Source organism: Choloepus didactylus, chromosome 12 (genome assembly GCF_015220235.1).
Source record: "Choloepus didactylus isolate mChoDid1 chromosome 12, mChoDid1.pri, whole genome shotgun sequence".
Classification (NCBI taxonomy): Eukaryota; Metazoa; Chordata; class Mammalia; order Pilosa; family Megalonychidae; genus Choloepus; species Choloepus didactylus.
The window spans coordinates 21,734,786-21,750,277 of NC_051318.1; the positions used below are offsets into that span (position 1 = coordinate 21,734,786).

At 40.6% G+C, this 15,492-nt stretch overlaps 1 protein-coding gene across 10 annotated transcripts in view; it reads right to left on the reverse strand.

Annotated features, from left to right (window-relative positions):
* MCF2L (MCF.2 cell line derived transforming sequence like) overlaps positions 1 to 15,492 on the reverse strand; it is a 334,795-nt gene that overhangs the window by 155,938 nt on the left and 163,365 nt on the right. The window contains exon 1 of one of the 10 annotated variants that reach the window (XM_037799619.1): positions 511 to 782. The exons of the other annotated variants lie outside the window; for them this stretch is intronic. Within the exon in view, the coding sequence (XP_037655547.1) occupies positions 511 to 583 (73 nt within the window). The 5' untranslated portion in view covers positions 584 to 782. Of the gene's footprint in view, positions 1 to 510; positions 783 to 15,492 lie in introns of those variants that run through there. 10 annotated transcript variants of the gene reach the window in all.

Genomic DNA, 15,492 nt, shown 5'->3' on the forward strand with positions numbered 1-15,492 from the left:
AAGTTTCGATATTAGACACCCAAATTCCCAAAGCAGATACAGTTTATGCTGCCTGTGGCGCTCAAGAGAAATGTACCAGGGTAAGGGCGGGGAAGGGGCTGTCAGAGCCTTAAGCCATCAAAGCCCAAGGCTGCTCAAGCAGAATGTTCAAAGAGGGCAGAGCAGATCACTGGAAAAGCTTTTCTACTCTGATGGAAAAGGAATCTTTCCAGTTGTAAAATAACAAACACAACACACGAGCTTTGATCTAAAACCAAGTGTCAAAATTCCCAACATCAATGCAATTTAAAAACACAAAGGCCACAAGGTACTGACGTTTCTTATTTTTTGCAGCCCCTTATGACGTGAACAAAATGCTGAATTTGTTTCTTCTGGCAATAGAGTACTGAAAACCAGAATGTTTAACCCCAAGTTCATTTTCATCCTGATAAAATATTACAATGGCAGTATAAGCAGGTAAACATGATTCATTCACATGGAAATCAACAAGGAACACAGAGCCAGACACACCTGTGTTTCTCTTCAGAAAGAGCCACAATTCTGCAATATCCTCGTACAGCAAGGAGATTAGGCTTAAGGTCATACTGTCACACGTCAACGTGCCGGGATGGCTCAGGAGACAGTGGCCTATTTATCGGGATGCCTGTCTTCAGCACACAAAGAAAGAGAGCAAAACTCCATCTTTCCGGCACAGCGGAGTCGCCACCAGGGATACAATACCTTTCTTCAAATTACAGGCAGAGCGAGCTGATTCTCTGCGGGGCCTGGCTCCGGTGTGGGATTTGCAGCCTTCCGGTGGCTCCTGGATTTTTATTTTACTGATTACAGAGCCAGCCGGTATTGAGCTCTGGTTCATTTATTCTGCAAGCAGACATGTTAACTGTTGAAATCCTGGCAGCACCGGAGCTCGGTGCAGCTGTGCAGCTCCGGGACTCCCGTCGTTGGGTGTCCAGAACCTCCCTGCAGGAGCCCTGTGCTTAGCAAGCCTGGTAACCTATCAACTAAATCAGCTCCGCTCAGCTGGACAGAGGGACAGCTCGGGAGACCTGGAGCTCCTGGCCCAGGGACCAAGCCACAGGGGCCACAGAGCCCAGTCAGTGAATTTGAGGACGTTCTGATCCACAGGGAGGGTCTTGATCTTCCGTCCCTAATGACACACACATCCATGGCAAATGTGCTTTGGAGAGCACTGCTTAGGCAGCTGCCTCACATCGGCTATTCTTGTCAGTAAGTTCATTTAAAAAATGCATACCATGCACATATGTGAAGAGGGAGAGTTAGCAGTTTAAGAAGTCAGACTTCAGAATGCCCCTAGAGCTGCGAAGAAAATAGAAAATAGAAGGGCAAAATGTCTTTTAGAGAGGAGGGCAGGGTTGGGGAATACTCTTATAAAATGTGACACTTGAAAACTGGTACTTCAGGGGAGGGCTTCTGGATCTATATTGAGCCCGTGAATAACTTGGGGATCTTATTAAAATGCAGATGTTGATTCTAAGGGAGTGTTGGGGAGAGGGGGCGGCACACGGCACTGAAATTCTAACAAGCTCCCAGGTGCTGCTGAGGCAGGGTCTGTGGACCGTATTTTGAGTGGTAAGAACCTGAAGAGCTCAAGTCCTTTCGGGGAATCAGTCCAGTGTAGGATTCCACTACTGGAAGGTTGAGGATGACTTGGAGAAGGGAGGAGAGGGTCTCTGTCTCCGTGTGATCATACCCTCCTGGCTCCCCTTCGGCCCCCCTGGCCTGCTCCTCTCTCTGCAGAGACCCTTGCGTGTCTCGATTTGCCTCTGGGTTCCTGCCCTGTTTCTTTCTCCCAACACAGTTCAGGCCCCAAGGCAGCGTGCTGGAGAGCACACGGCAAGCGCTTCAGGGCCAGACTCCGATTTAGCACTTGCATGCCCCACAAACCTGGCAGGTTATTGCACTTTTTCGTCTCAGTTTCTTTATCTGTAAATAGACACTGGTTACAATTAAAGACACCTGGTTCTCGCCTCGGTGTCTTCCTCAGTAAATCTCACGTCTCCCCTGCATGGAAACACAAACTCCCGTCTTCTCCCCAGAGGTAGAATAATAAGCGGACGCAGAGCACAGCCCCAGAAGTCGGGCTGCCCAGGTGCAAATCCAAACTCTACAGCTTGCTATGACCTTGGGCTTAAGGCTCTCTTCATCCCAAATTTCCTCATCTATAAATTAGTGGGATTGTGAGTATTCAGTGAGAAAAAACACATGCAGATTTCAGCACAGAGCCTGGCTCAGTGAACAGTCGCCATTGTTCCTTCTCTTATGGCTACAAATTATCAATTCGCTGCCAAGTGCCAAAGGGAAATCTCTAATCTCAAACTTTCGTCTGAACTCAAGATCCTTATTTCCACCGTAAGAAGGTTTTGGAGTGAGCAGCTCTAACTGAGCTCACTACTTTTCCTCTTGGGCCTCGTTCCTGCTCTGTGTTAATGCTATCACCCTCCCCTCCAAGTCACCCGAACTAGAAACTTGAAGTCATCTCAGCTCTTCCTCTTTCTATCCCTCTCATGCCCACTGTGGTAAACTGTATAATTTGTTCATAATTATTAATTTTCTCTTCCATCCTTGCATCCTTCCCTAAAGCCTGAGTATCCTTTTACATTGACTTTAAGCTTTGACTTGGGATATGAGCAGATTCCTGAGCAGAATAAGCCTTTATAGTCATTGCAAGTTTTTTCCAGATCCCCTATATTCCTACCTTCCACCAAAAGAATTTAATAAGGGCTTTTTTTTCAGCCTAGACCCCAGAATAAGAATACAAGTGGAGCCTGAAAGACTCACAGTGTGCTCATGTAACATAAACAAAAAACAAGCAAACATTGTTTACACTGCTGAGATATTGGGTTTGTTTGTTACTGCAGCAAAAGCTGAGTAATACACCTACTGATCTATATCTCTCAAATTCTGGCTTCCCACTCTAGACTCTGATCCTCTTCTTTACTCCCATCACTATGGCTCCTGCTCTGATTATTCCAATGGGCTTCTTTCAAACTGGTCCCTCTTTCTTCAGTCTCGTCCCACTCCAATGCTGGCAGACTTATTTCTTTTTTTTTAAATTCAGTTTTATTGAAATACATTTACATACCATACAATCATCCATGGTATACAATCAACTATTCACAGTATGATCATATAGTTATGCGTCCATCACCACAATCCATTTCTGAACATTTTCCTTACATCAGAAAGAATCAGAATAATAAAAAATAAAAGTGAAAAAAAGAACACCCAAACCATTTGTCATTTAGTTTTTATCCCCATTTTTCTACTCATCCATCCATACACTAGATAAAGGGGGTGTGATCCACAAGGTTTTCACAATCACACTGTCACCCCTTATAATCTACATTATTATATAATCATCTTCAGGAGTCCAGACTGCTGGGTTGGAGTTTGGCAGTTTCAGGTATTTACTTCTAGCTATTCCAATACATTAAAACCTAAGAGGTGTTATCTATATAGAGCACAAGAATGTCCACCAGAGTGACCTCTTGACTCCATTTGAAATCTCTCAGCCACTGAAACTATTTCGTCTCATTTTGCATCCCCCTTTGGTCAAGAAGATACTCTCAGTCCCAAGATGCCGGGCCCAGATTCATCCCCAGGAGTCATATCCTGCGTTGGCAGACTTACTTTGCAAGCACAGCTCTTACATCAGTAAGTCCTGTAGGTACTGGGGAATCATTAGGGAAATTTAAACAGGTGGAAGTACAAACTCCTTAGTATGCATGCTAAAGGCATTTCATAGCAGAGCTCCGATCTAATGTTTCCTTATTTGCAGCCCTTATTCACATTGTCCTACCTCAGAGCCTCCCATATTCAAAACACACAAAAATTCTTGCTATTCTCTGAGCACACCCTGCTTTCTCCGCTCCCTCTGCCCAAAGTGCCCCTTCTCCTGTAGTTAAATCACACTCATTCTCAAGACTCAGCTCTCTCCCCTGTGCTCTGAGCCATCAGGTGACACATCTCACAGGGCAGGTATCCACACCCTCCCTGGGCTGACAACAGCCTGAGGGCAGAGGGACACCTTAGTTATCCAGCACTGGGTGAAACACACATCAAATGAATAAAGAACAACAAAAATAGATGACTATTTTCTGTGAAACAAGATATCAGAATCAAAGCTCTTTTATCCAGAAGGGATGTTAATGAGAGAAGATGCCTACATGGCAGAGGTAGGGTTTTTCTGTTATGGGAGCAAGGATTCTGTGAAATTAAAAGACTGATGCTAGTTACAGTGATGCTCATCTAACTGTTCATTTGCTTTATTCTGCAACACCCCCCCCCCCATACTCCCTGTTTTCCATTATGCTATAATTTCTGCATGGGCAAAGAACTTTTATGTCCATGGTACACAGCAGATTCTCAAGAATTGATTAAATGACCAGAATATGTCAATGAGGAAGGCTATTAAAAACATGCAGTTCACTATGATTTAGACTAGGTACAGTCCAGATCCCAAACAGGTAGAGGGATTAGATGGTCTCTGATGTGCTCTCAAGCCCATTATTTTGTAAAGACAATCTAAAATTATGTTCTTGGAAGGAATGTTAACATCCAGCTTTGTTTTCTTCAAGAGTTGCTCCATTTGATAATTCCAATAACTTATATTAAATGGTGGAACAAGGAATTAGAGTTATTAGACACATGAAAATGTATTATATTCATTATTTTGGTCATGACTCCTTATATCAGCACTTCTTTCACCATTTTAGGAAGAATGACTTCCTTTGAGTAGCCTGAGCTGGGTCCTTCCTCCAGCAGCTACTGACTGTGAGAGCTTCATACTAACCAAGTCAAGGTGAAGGTTTGACCTTTGGGCCAAGGGATCTTAAATAAGTCCTTTTACTTTTCACTTGTCTTCCTACACAGAGATGATGCCATATATTCTCTGAAGCCTTGGCCCATAACCTTGACTGCTGCTGACCCTTTTTAATATAAAAAATAAATTTAGCATGATAAATTTACCACCATAGCAACTCTATCTTTATTGGGTCATTCTACAGACTGTGCGTGATATGCATCTGTATCCACAGGCCTGTTGCAAAACTTCACAGCCTCTGAGGTCTGAGGCTTGCAGTTTGGGAAACATGCACAGTTTGGATTCCTAATAACCTATCCATGCTTCTGTAGGGAGGAACAGTCTAGAATGCATTGCACTGAAACTATCAAACTGCAACCCAGTAGCTTTGACTCTTGAAGATGATTGTGTAACAATGTAGCTTACAAGTGGTGACAGTGTGATTGTGAAAACCTTGTGGATCACACTCCCTTTATATAGTGTATGGATGGATGAGTAGATAAATGGGAACAAAAAACTAAATGAAAAATAGGGTGGGGGTGTTTTGGGTGTTCTTTTCTTTTTTATTATTCTTTTCACTTTTTCTGGTATAAGGAAAATGTTCAAAAAATAGATTGGGGTGATGAATGCACAACTATATGATGGTATGGCGAACAACTGATTGTACATTTTGGATGACTGTGTGGTATGTGGCTATATCTCAATAAAATTGAATAAAAAATCATTGCACTGGAGTGGCATTTTATACAGAAACAAACTTACACTCTTCTTTAAAAGCTGGTCGCCTTAAGAAGTCTGACATGGAGTTTAAAAAAGGAAAGCTACTAGTTTGTGGGTACTTTTTCCCTCCAAAGATATATGATTCATTCATCCAACTAGATGTTATTCAAGACATTGGGGGTTACAGAAGTGAAAAAGACAGATACAATTCTAGCTCTCACAGGATATTCAGCGGTGAAACAGGCAACCAGCAAGTAGATTTTCTAAAATGGTACCTGTGCCATTTCCCCAGCAGAGGCCATGTTTAATGAAGGGTCAGGAGAAAAATACTTTGGAAACAAATCTCAAATTATGAACCCAGTAAATGCTCACAGCCTCACATGAATGAGATCCTCTTTGGCCTAACCCCTGACTGCTCCTTACTCTCCCCTCTGCTCCTACCACACCAGCTTCCCCAGGCCCTACTGCACCAGCTCTTATCTCTACCCCCAAATGCCCAGAGCTCACTCCCTCACCTGCCTTAAGTCTTTGCACAAATATCACCTTCCTTCAGAGGTATATCCTCACCACCCCACTTAACACTGCGACCCACCTCCTAGTGTACTCTGAAACCCCATTCCTCACTCTCCATCTTTCTCAATAGCACTTATCTTAAACCTTCAATACACAGTATAATTTTAATGTCTAGTGTTTATTAGCTGACTCCTCCAGCAGAACATAACCTCCACGAGGGCCGAGATCTTCATCTGTTTGGCTCGCTGTTGCGTCCCAAGCACCTAGAGCAGATCCTGGCATACGGTACGTGAGTGACAAATACATACTACATGTATGTGATAGCAGGTGGGCTTGGGAGAGAAAAGTCAGGAAGAAGTTGATAGACAGATGAGCTATGCAGATATTTTTCTCCAGAAGGTTTTTTCTGTGATCACATGCAGTTGTAAAAGCCCTGAGTTTGGAGTTTGGGCAATATGTCATGACTACGTGATTCTTTGCTGAAGTAGCTCTCTTGGTTACCCAGTTTCCAGGAAACAGCAATCCTCTGCTCTGTGTGTACACTAACTTTCCCACTGCTAAAGGGGGAAAACACTCATGGAAATGCCTAGATGCTTTGCCACAGTTCTCCATCACAATAGCCCACCAGGAAATAAATTTGGTTTTTATGATCCTCAGAGTGTTGCTAGTTAAAGAACCACTGGTTCTCTTTTTAGTTTTTCAATTCCTCCTAGTGATAAGCACTCTGGATGGAATCTATGCTCTCTAGTAGGTGGAAAATATAATAAACACATGCAAACCAGCACTCATTCAAGATTCGAGAGAGGGATAGGGAGCAAGTGTCAGGCACATGGACATATGTATTTCTGGCGATGTTTCCAGGGCCCAGACTCCAATTGTGGGGGGCTGGCTTGGTGGCTGTACATCTATGGAGTACTCAGGGGGACAGTTTCCCAGAGGAGAGGGAACAATGCTTCACACTGATACAGATTCCTTCTGACACCCATGATGACATCCAAGAGACGCTGAACTGTGCAGAACCCAGCCTGGTATGATGTTGCAGTGGAAAACACATCTGATCCAGGCCAACACAAATGGACTTAGCCGTTCGGTTCAGTGTGTACACTGCCCACCTATGTAGGAGTTAATGAACTTCAGTCATCCAATTTGGTGAAATCAGAATCAGTCCTGACCAACTGATACTAAAACTTTAGTTACTTTCCTCAAAAACTGGTATGGAGTTCCAGACACTGTTTTGTGCTTTTTCCTTATCTTATGCACCACACAGAGACCCTGCCTGCCTTACCTAACTGGAAGCAGAAGCCAAACTAAGACTCTTGGAAATACAAACTAGTTTAGCTAGTTAATGGTAGTCTAGGACTAGTACTCCCATCCACAAAACCCAGTCCATTGTCATCACAGATACTGTTTTGGTGAAGAAATTATTTTCCTTAAGATATAAATGTTCTTCAATGTGTTGGATTGTATGATTTTGCAGATTTTCAAACATTTTTGACCTACCAAAAAGGCAATTTAATGGTTCAACCTCATAGTACATGTAATGTAGCTAAAATGAGAAGAGAAAGTAATTAACCAGTAGTGACAAACGCTGCAGAGAAGCCAAGAAAAACATAAGGTCTGAAGACAAATGGCCAGAAATTAGAAAGCCACAGAAGATGACATTCCCGGGGTGAGACCCAGGCCTTCCACGGCATTTTGCCTCCATTATCTCACATTGCCAATTAAAGGTATAGTAATTGTTTCTTGGCTCTGATTTTACATCTTCTCTGGGAGGAATTCTAGGAACAGGGCCTCTGTTTACAAATGTTCTACTTGGAGAAGGCTGGCACAAAGGGACGTCCATGTGTAATTATCATGCAAGGGCTTCCTTAGCTAGCAAGAAATGTTAAATGCTGTACTTCACTATAAATATGGCTTATTTATTTGAGCAAATACATATTATTTGTCATAATTTGCAATATTGGGCACACAGTGTAAGCAATGTCATATTTTAAACACAAATAAAGTTTAAAAGATTGATGCAAGTTGGCCTGGCTCAGAAAAAAAGAAACTATAGCCTGAAGTCTGTCTTGCAAATAATGACAGTTTGTTCCTCTAGGCCTGGCTGCACCCTCGTCTCATATTCTGAATGATGATTTCCTTCCCGATGGAGCCCCCACAAAGCCAAGCCTTCTCTTTTGGGGTGCTCTCTGTCTCAGCTAATAATATCACAGGGCTTTACTTTCTGCTCTGTTCTGCTCACAGGATTCCTGTTGCAGATGGGACAGGCCTTCCTTAAATTACCAACCAAGGATTGCTGCTGTACTCTAGGCCATAGCTGGCTGCAGCACTGATGAAAGCCATGGACAAATGAAAATTAGGACTCTATGAAGATAGCTGAGATTCCTGCATGCATTTCTAGTATAGGCTGGAGATCAGAGGAAACCAGTCTTCTTCCAGGCAAGGCTAGATCAACTTAGTTCCTCTTTCCTGCCATGTGCTTGAATGCACGGGCCTCTCTCTGTCTACTGATGAAACACATTCGAAATTCACTATGACACAGAAAGGAAACCTGAGTCCCATAAACCAATGGTTGGTTTTAAGCTGATGACGTTTGCACAGATCAAAATGCTAGAGGACCCATATTTAAAAAAAAAAAAAAAAAAAGGTCTAGTATTTTATAGCATGTGATATGTGTCTTAGATGCTGGGGGGGCAGGATATCGAACACTAGCAGAAGGAAATCCTCTGATCAAACAGATGTTTGAAAACTACATAATTAAATGAAACTAAAACGTTATGGTTTGTATGTTTCTTACTTTTTTATTCCATGGTCCTCTCTTTAGTTAATACAGAGCTTTTCAGTACTTCTAACGTGGAATGAAAGGGCTACCAGGAAACAGACCCTCATAGAGTTCTAGCAAAAATTGGCATTAGACACATCTGTAATCTAAAAAGTGTTACTGCAGACAGTCTTCGCTACCATCAGTATTTGCTTCATAAAATTAATGTGCTGACATGGTGGTTAAAGAAGCCAGTAACCCAGCTCTCTTGAACTTTCTTCCTCCCTATGGTTTACAGCATTCCAACACCATCAGCCTCAAGCGTTTGCTTAGAGAAAAGCTCCCACATGTTGAGAATAGAGAATTACAATTGTTAAAACACAGACACACCCAGGAGGATAACTACAAGATAAAAAAAAAAGAAAAGAAACTTATTTATTCCTTCATTGAAGGACTTTTAAATTTGTTGCTCAAATGTTTACATGAGCTTGGCATCAATCCTTCCATGTACAGCAACACAGGAAAAGTTAACCAAGGTATTAGATAATATCCTTGTGCATAAAACTGTTTCCTTTTAAACCTTAGAAAAATACATGCATAACTTTAAAATAGGCTCCAGAGGGATATATTACTCCTGAATCATCCAAAGAGCATAACCAAAGAACTATTTGGGCTCTTCAGTCATTTTCTAGATGTTTAGCAAAAAATGGGAGAAATCTATCCTTGATTCATATAATTCTTTTTTTTTTTATTAAATTCAGTTTTATTGAAATACATTCACACACCATACAATTATCCATGATATACAATCCACTGTCCACAGTATGATAACATAGTTATGCGTTCATCACCACAATCTATTTCTGAACATTTTCCTTACATCAGAAAGAACCAGAACAAGAATAAAAAATAACAGTGAAAAAAGAACACCCAAGTCATCCCCCCATCCCACCCCATTTGTCCTTTAGTTTTTATCCCCATTCCTCCACTCATCCATAAACTAGATAAAGCAGGTGTGATCCACAAGGTCTTCACAATCACACTGTCACCCCTTGTAATCTACATTATTATATAATTGTCTTCAGGAGTCCAGACTGCTGGGTTGGAGTTTGGTAGTTTCAGGTATTTACTTCTAGCTATTCCAATACATTAAAGCCTAAGAGGTGTTATCTACATAGTGCATAACAATGTCCACCAGGGTGACCTCTCGACTCCATTTGGAATCTCTCAGCCACTGAAACTATTTCGTCTCATTTTGCATCCCCCTTTTGGTCAAGAAGATATTCTCAGTCCCACGATGCCGGGTCCACATTCATCCCCGGGAGTCATACTCTGCGTTGCCAGGGAGATTTACACCCCTGGGAGTCGGGTCCCACGTAGGGGGGAGGGCAGCAAGTTCACCTGTCGAGATGGCTCAGTTAGAGAGAGAGAGGGCCACATCTGAGCAACAAAGAGGTACCCAGGGGGAGACTCTTAGGCACCACTACATGCAAGTTTAGACTCTCCTTTGTGGTAATGAGCTTCATACGGGCAAGTCCCATGCTCGAGGGCTCAGCACATCAAACCGCCCGTCCCAATGTTTGTGACAACATCAACACCAGTCCAGGTGAGGATGTCCAACACATCCACACCTTCCCCCAGATCCTCAGGGCTGGGGAGGGGGAGGCTGTAAATATATTTTTTTTTATCTGCCCAAATTACTTTAGGATGTGTCACTATTTCACTCCAGCCTATACTAACCTACCGTATCTCACTTCCTATTCAAAGTTCCATGCAATTGTGGTGTTTGAACAAATCGACTGCAGAGGTGTACCGTTTAGAAAATTTAGATCCTGTACCAAATAGGTATCTATTCCCTTGGTCTCATATGAAAGTTGAAGTTTTAAAACACAATCAGTTTCAACCTTTACCCTTTGGCCTGGCTTGCCCTGGTCTTAACCAGACCTGCTTCATTCATATCATTAATTGAAGTCTGGAATCTTTTTCAGCTTTTTTTTTTTTTTTTTGACAGTGGCTGTATGCACTAATACTGACATTCATATCTGCCGAGCTCTAGCTCTGAGTCTCAGGTGTCTCAGAGATATGCATTGTTCCAGAGACCAATCAGGTTATACGCTAGGGGATCAGCATCTCAAAGTTTAGAGACAGGCCTTACAATTCAGGGATAGAGTTAACTGCTGTAAGAGCTTACAATCTAGGGACTATTACAATTATTGTGTCCACGTTAGGCTATGTTCTAAGATTCAATTCTGAGTTTACACATTGTAGTTAGTCCATATCGGTGAGGCATCATCCCTCTCACCATGTTTTCTCCAACACTTTTACTCCTATATATATATTTTCCTACAATTTTATAGAGTTATGTTCACATACCATACATTTATCCACAGTGTCCAATCAGTTGTTCATGGTATCATCATAAAGTTGTACATTTATCACCACAATCAGCACTTGAACATACTGATTACTACAAGAAAAATTGTTTTTTTTGGCAATAAGAAAAAATGATAAAAAGAAAAATAACATGTCATACAATACAATATACTACTAAGGACAGCAAATAACACTACTACCAAGAATCCCATATTACTCCCCTATATCCCCCTCTCATATACATTTAGCATTGGCATATTGCCTTTGTTACATTTAATGGAGGTATATTACAATGTTACTGTTGACCATAGACTCCAGTTTGCTTTGATTATGTTTTTTCCTGAATACCATCCCTTTTTCAACTCTCTACATGGTTGACATTCATTTGCTTTCCCACATGCAAAAACATTTTTATATTTGTATATTTAGTAACAGTCATTGGCCACTCCAGTTTTTGCCACGTTATACAGTCCCAGTCTTTATCATCTATCTTTACCTCTGGTGTCATACATTTTCCTATCCCACCTCTTTCAGCTTTACTCACAGACATCTTTGTTCAGTGTACTTACAATACCGTGCTACCATCACACAGTATTATGCTATCTATTTCTGGATCTATGCAATCAATCCTAAACATTCTGTAGTCCTTCAGCATCAAATGGCTGATCTCTGCCCTCTTTCTATCTCCTGGTCGCCTGTGTTGTCAGCCTCTAAGTCCCAAAGTTTGTTCATTAATGTCTGTTCATATTAGTGAGACCATACAGAATCTGTCCTTTTGTTTCTGGCTAACTTCACTCAACATAATGTCCTCAAGGTTCATCCACATTATTACATGATCCATGTCTTTGTTCTGTCTTACAGCTGCATAATATTCCATCATGTGTATATACCACAGTTTGTTTATCCACTCGTCCTTTGATGGACATTTGGGCTGTTTCCATCTCTTGGCAATTGTGAATAATGCTGCAATAAACATTGGTTTACAAATGTCTGTCTGTGTCTTAAGTTTCAGTTCCTCTGAGTATATACCCAGCAATGGAATAGCTGGGTCATTTGGCAAATCTTTATTTAGCTTCCTGAGGAACCTCCATACTGTCTTCCAGAGTGGTTGCACCATTCTACATTCCCACCAACAATGAATAAGTGTGCCTCTTTCTCCACATCCTCTCCAGCACTTGTCATTTTCTGTTTTTTGGATAATGGCCATTCTGGTAGGTGTGAAATGATATCTCATTGTGGTTTTGATTTGCATTTCCTTAATAGCCAGTGAAGTTGAGCATTTTTTCATATGCTTTTGAGCCATTTGTATTTCCTCTTCAGAAAAATGTCTGTTCATGTCTTTTGCCCATTTTTTAATTGGATTGTTTGTCTTTCTGTTATTGAGATGCTGGATTCCTTTATATATTCGGGATATTAAACCCTTATCTGATATGTGGTTTCCAAATATCATCTCCCATTGTGTAGGCTGCCTTTTTACTTTTCTGACAAAGTCCTTTGATGTACAAAAGTGTTTAATTTTGAGGAGATCCCGTTTGTCTATTTGTTCTTTGGTTGCTCGTGCCTTGGGTGTGAGGTCTAAGGAACCACCTCCTTTCACAAGATCTTTAAGATACTGCCCTACATTTTCTTCTAAGAGTTTTATGGTCTTGGTGCTAATGTTTAGGTCTTTGATCCACTTTGAGTTAATTTTGGTATAAGGTGTGAGATGGACATCCTCTTTCATTCTTTTGGAAATGGATATCCAGTTCTCCAAACACCATTCATTGAACAGGCTGCTCTTTCCCAGTTGCTTCGGCTTCACTGCCTTATCAAAGATCAGTTGTCCATAGATGTGAGGGTCTACTTCTGAACACTCAATTCGATTCCACTGATCAGTATATCTGTCCTTAAGCCAGTACCATGCTGTTTTGAGCACTGTAGCTTTGTAATATGCTTCAAAGTCAGGTAGTGTGAGACCTCCCACTTCATTCCTCTTTCTCAAGACATTTTTGGCTATTCGGGGCACCTTACCCTTCCAAATAAATTTAGTTATTGGTTTTTCTATTTCTGTAAAGTAAGTTGTTGGGATTTGAATTGGTATTGCATTGAATCTGTAAAACAGTTTAGGTAAAATTGCCATCTTAACTATATTTAGTCTTCCAATCCATGAACATGGTATGTTCTTCCATTTTTTCAGGTCTTGTTCAATTTCTTTTAGCAGTTTCTTTTTTTTTTTTTTTTTAATTCAGTTTTATTGAAATATATTCACAAACCATACAGTCATCCATGGTATACAATCAACTGTTCACAGTATGATCATATAGTTATGCGTTCATCACCACAATCTATTTCTGAACATTTTCCTTACATCAGAAAGAATCAGAATAAGAATAAAAAATAAGAGTGAAAAGAGAATACCCAAACCATCCCCCCATCCCACCCTATTTGTCATTTAGTTTTTACTCCCATTTTTCTATTGATTTTTTTTTCAATTTTTTAACTTTGTTTATCAAAAAATTAAAAACAAACAGGCAAACAACAACCAAAAAAACCCCACAACATTTCAAACAAAGCAATGGATTAAGGAAAACAAATAACCTAAAATAACTACTTTGCTTCCAATATGTTCCTACCATACCCCAAGAAAATTAATAAACCATGTCCAAACAGAGGAGTAAGAAAAACAAATAATCTAAAATAACTACATTGTTTCCAACATGTTCCTACCATACCCCAAGAAAATTAACAACCCCTAAGAAAACAAAGGAATAAGAGAAAAAAAAAACCTAAAATAACTCTATTGCTTCCAACATGATCTTACTATATCCAAGAAAGTTTACAAACCATAATCATTCCTGAGCATTCCGATAACATTGAGATTACCCTCCATAGTTTATCTGTTCTTATTAGATTATCATTCCCCCTCCACTAATTGGTATCTCTAGGTCCCCTACATTCTACAGTATAAAACATTGTACATTTTTCACAGAATTCACATTAGTGGTAACATACAATATCTCTCTTTTTGTGCCTGGCTTATTTTGCTCAGCATTATGTCTTTTTTTTTTTTTTTTTTTTAATCTTCATTTTATTGAGATATATTCATATACCACGCAGTCATACAAAACGAATCGTACTTTCGATTGTTCACAGTACCATTACATAGTTGTACATTCATCACCCAAATCAATCCCTGACACCTTCATTAGCACACACACAAGAATAACAATAATAATAATTAGAGTGAAAAAGAGCAATTGAAGTAAAAAAGAACACTGGGTACCTTTGTCTGTTTGTTTCCTTCCCCTATTTTTCTACTCATCCATCCATAAACTAGACAAAGTGGAGTGTGGTCCTTATGGCTTTCCCAATCCCCTTGTCACCCCTCATAAGCTACATTTTTATACAACTGTCTTTGAGATTCATGGGTTCTGGGTTGTAGTTTGATAGTTTCAGGTATCCACCACCAGCTACCCCAATTCTTTAGAACCTAAAAAGGGTTGCCTAAAGTGTGCGTGAGAGTGCCCACCAGAGTGACCTCTCGGCTCCTTTTGGATTCTCTCTGCCACTGAAGCTTATTTCATTTCCTTTCACATCCCCCTTTTGGTCAAGAAGATGTTCTCCGTCCCACGATGCCAGGTCCACATTCCTCCCCGGGAGTCATATTCCACGTTGCCAGGGAGATTCACTCCCCTGGGTGTCTGATCCCACGTAGGGGGGAGGGCAGTGATTTCACCTTTCAAGTTGGCTTAGTTTAGCAGTTTCTTATAGTTTTCTATGTAAAGGTCTTTTGTGTCCTTGGTTAAGTTTATTCCTAAGTACTTGATTCTTTTGGTTGCTATTGTAAATGGGATTTTTTTCTTGATTTCCTCCTCCTGTTGCACATTACTTGTGTATAGGAACACTACAGATTTTTGTGTGTTGAGCTTGTAGCCTGCCACTTTGCTGTATTCATTGACTAGTTCTAGTAGCTTTGCTGTAGACTTTTCTGGATTTCCTACATATAGAATCATGTCATCTGCAAACAGTGAAAGTTTTACTTCTTCCTCTCCAATTTGGATGCCTTTTATTTCTTTTTCTTGCCTAATTGCTCTAGCTAGAACTTCAAGCACAATGTTGAATAACAATGGTGATAGTGGGCATCCCTGTCTTGCTCCTGATCTTAGAGGAAAAGCTTTCAGTCTCTCCCCATTGAGTGTGATGTTAGCTGTGGGTTTTTCATATATTGCCTTTATCATATTGAAAAAGTTCCCTTCTATTCCTATCCTTTGAAGTGTTTTCATCAGGAAAACGATGTTGAATTTTGTCAAATGCCTTTTCTGCA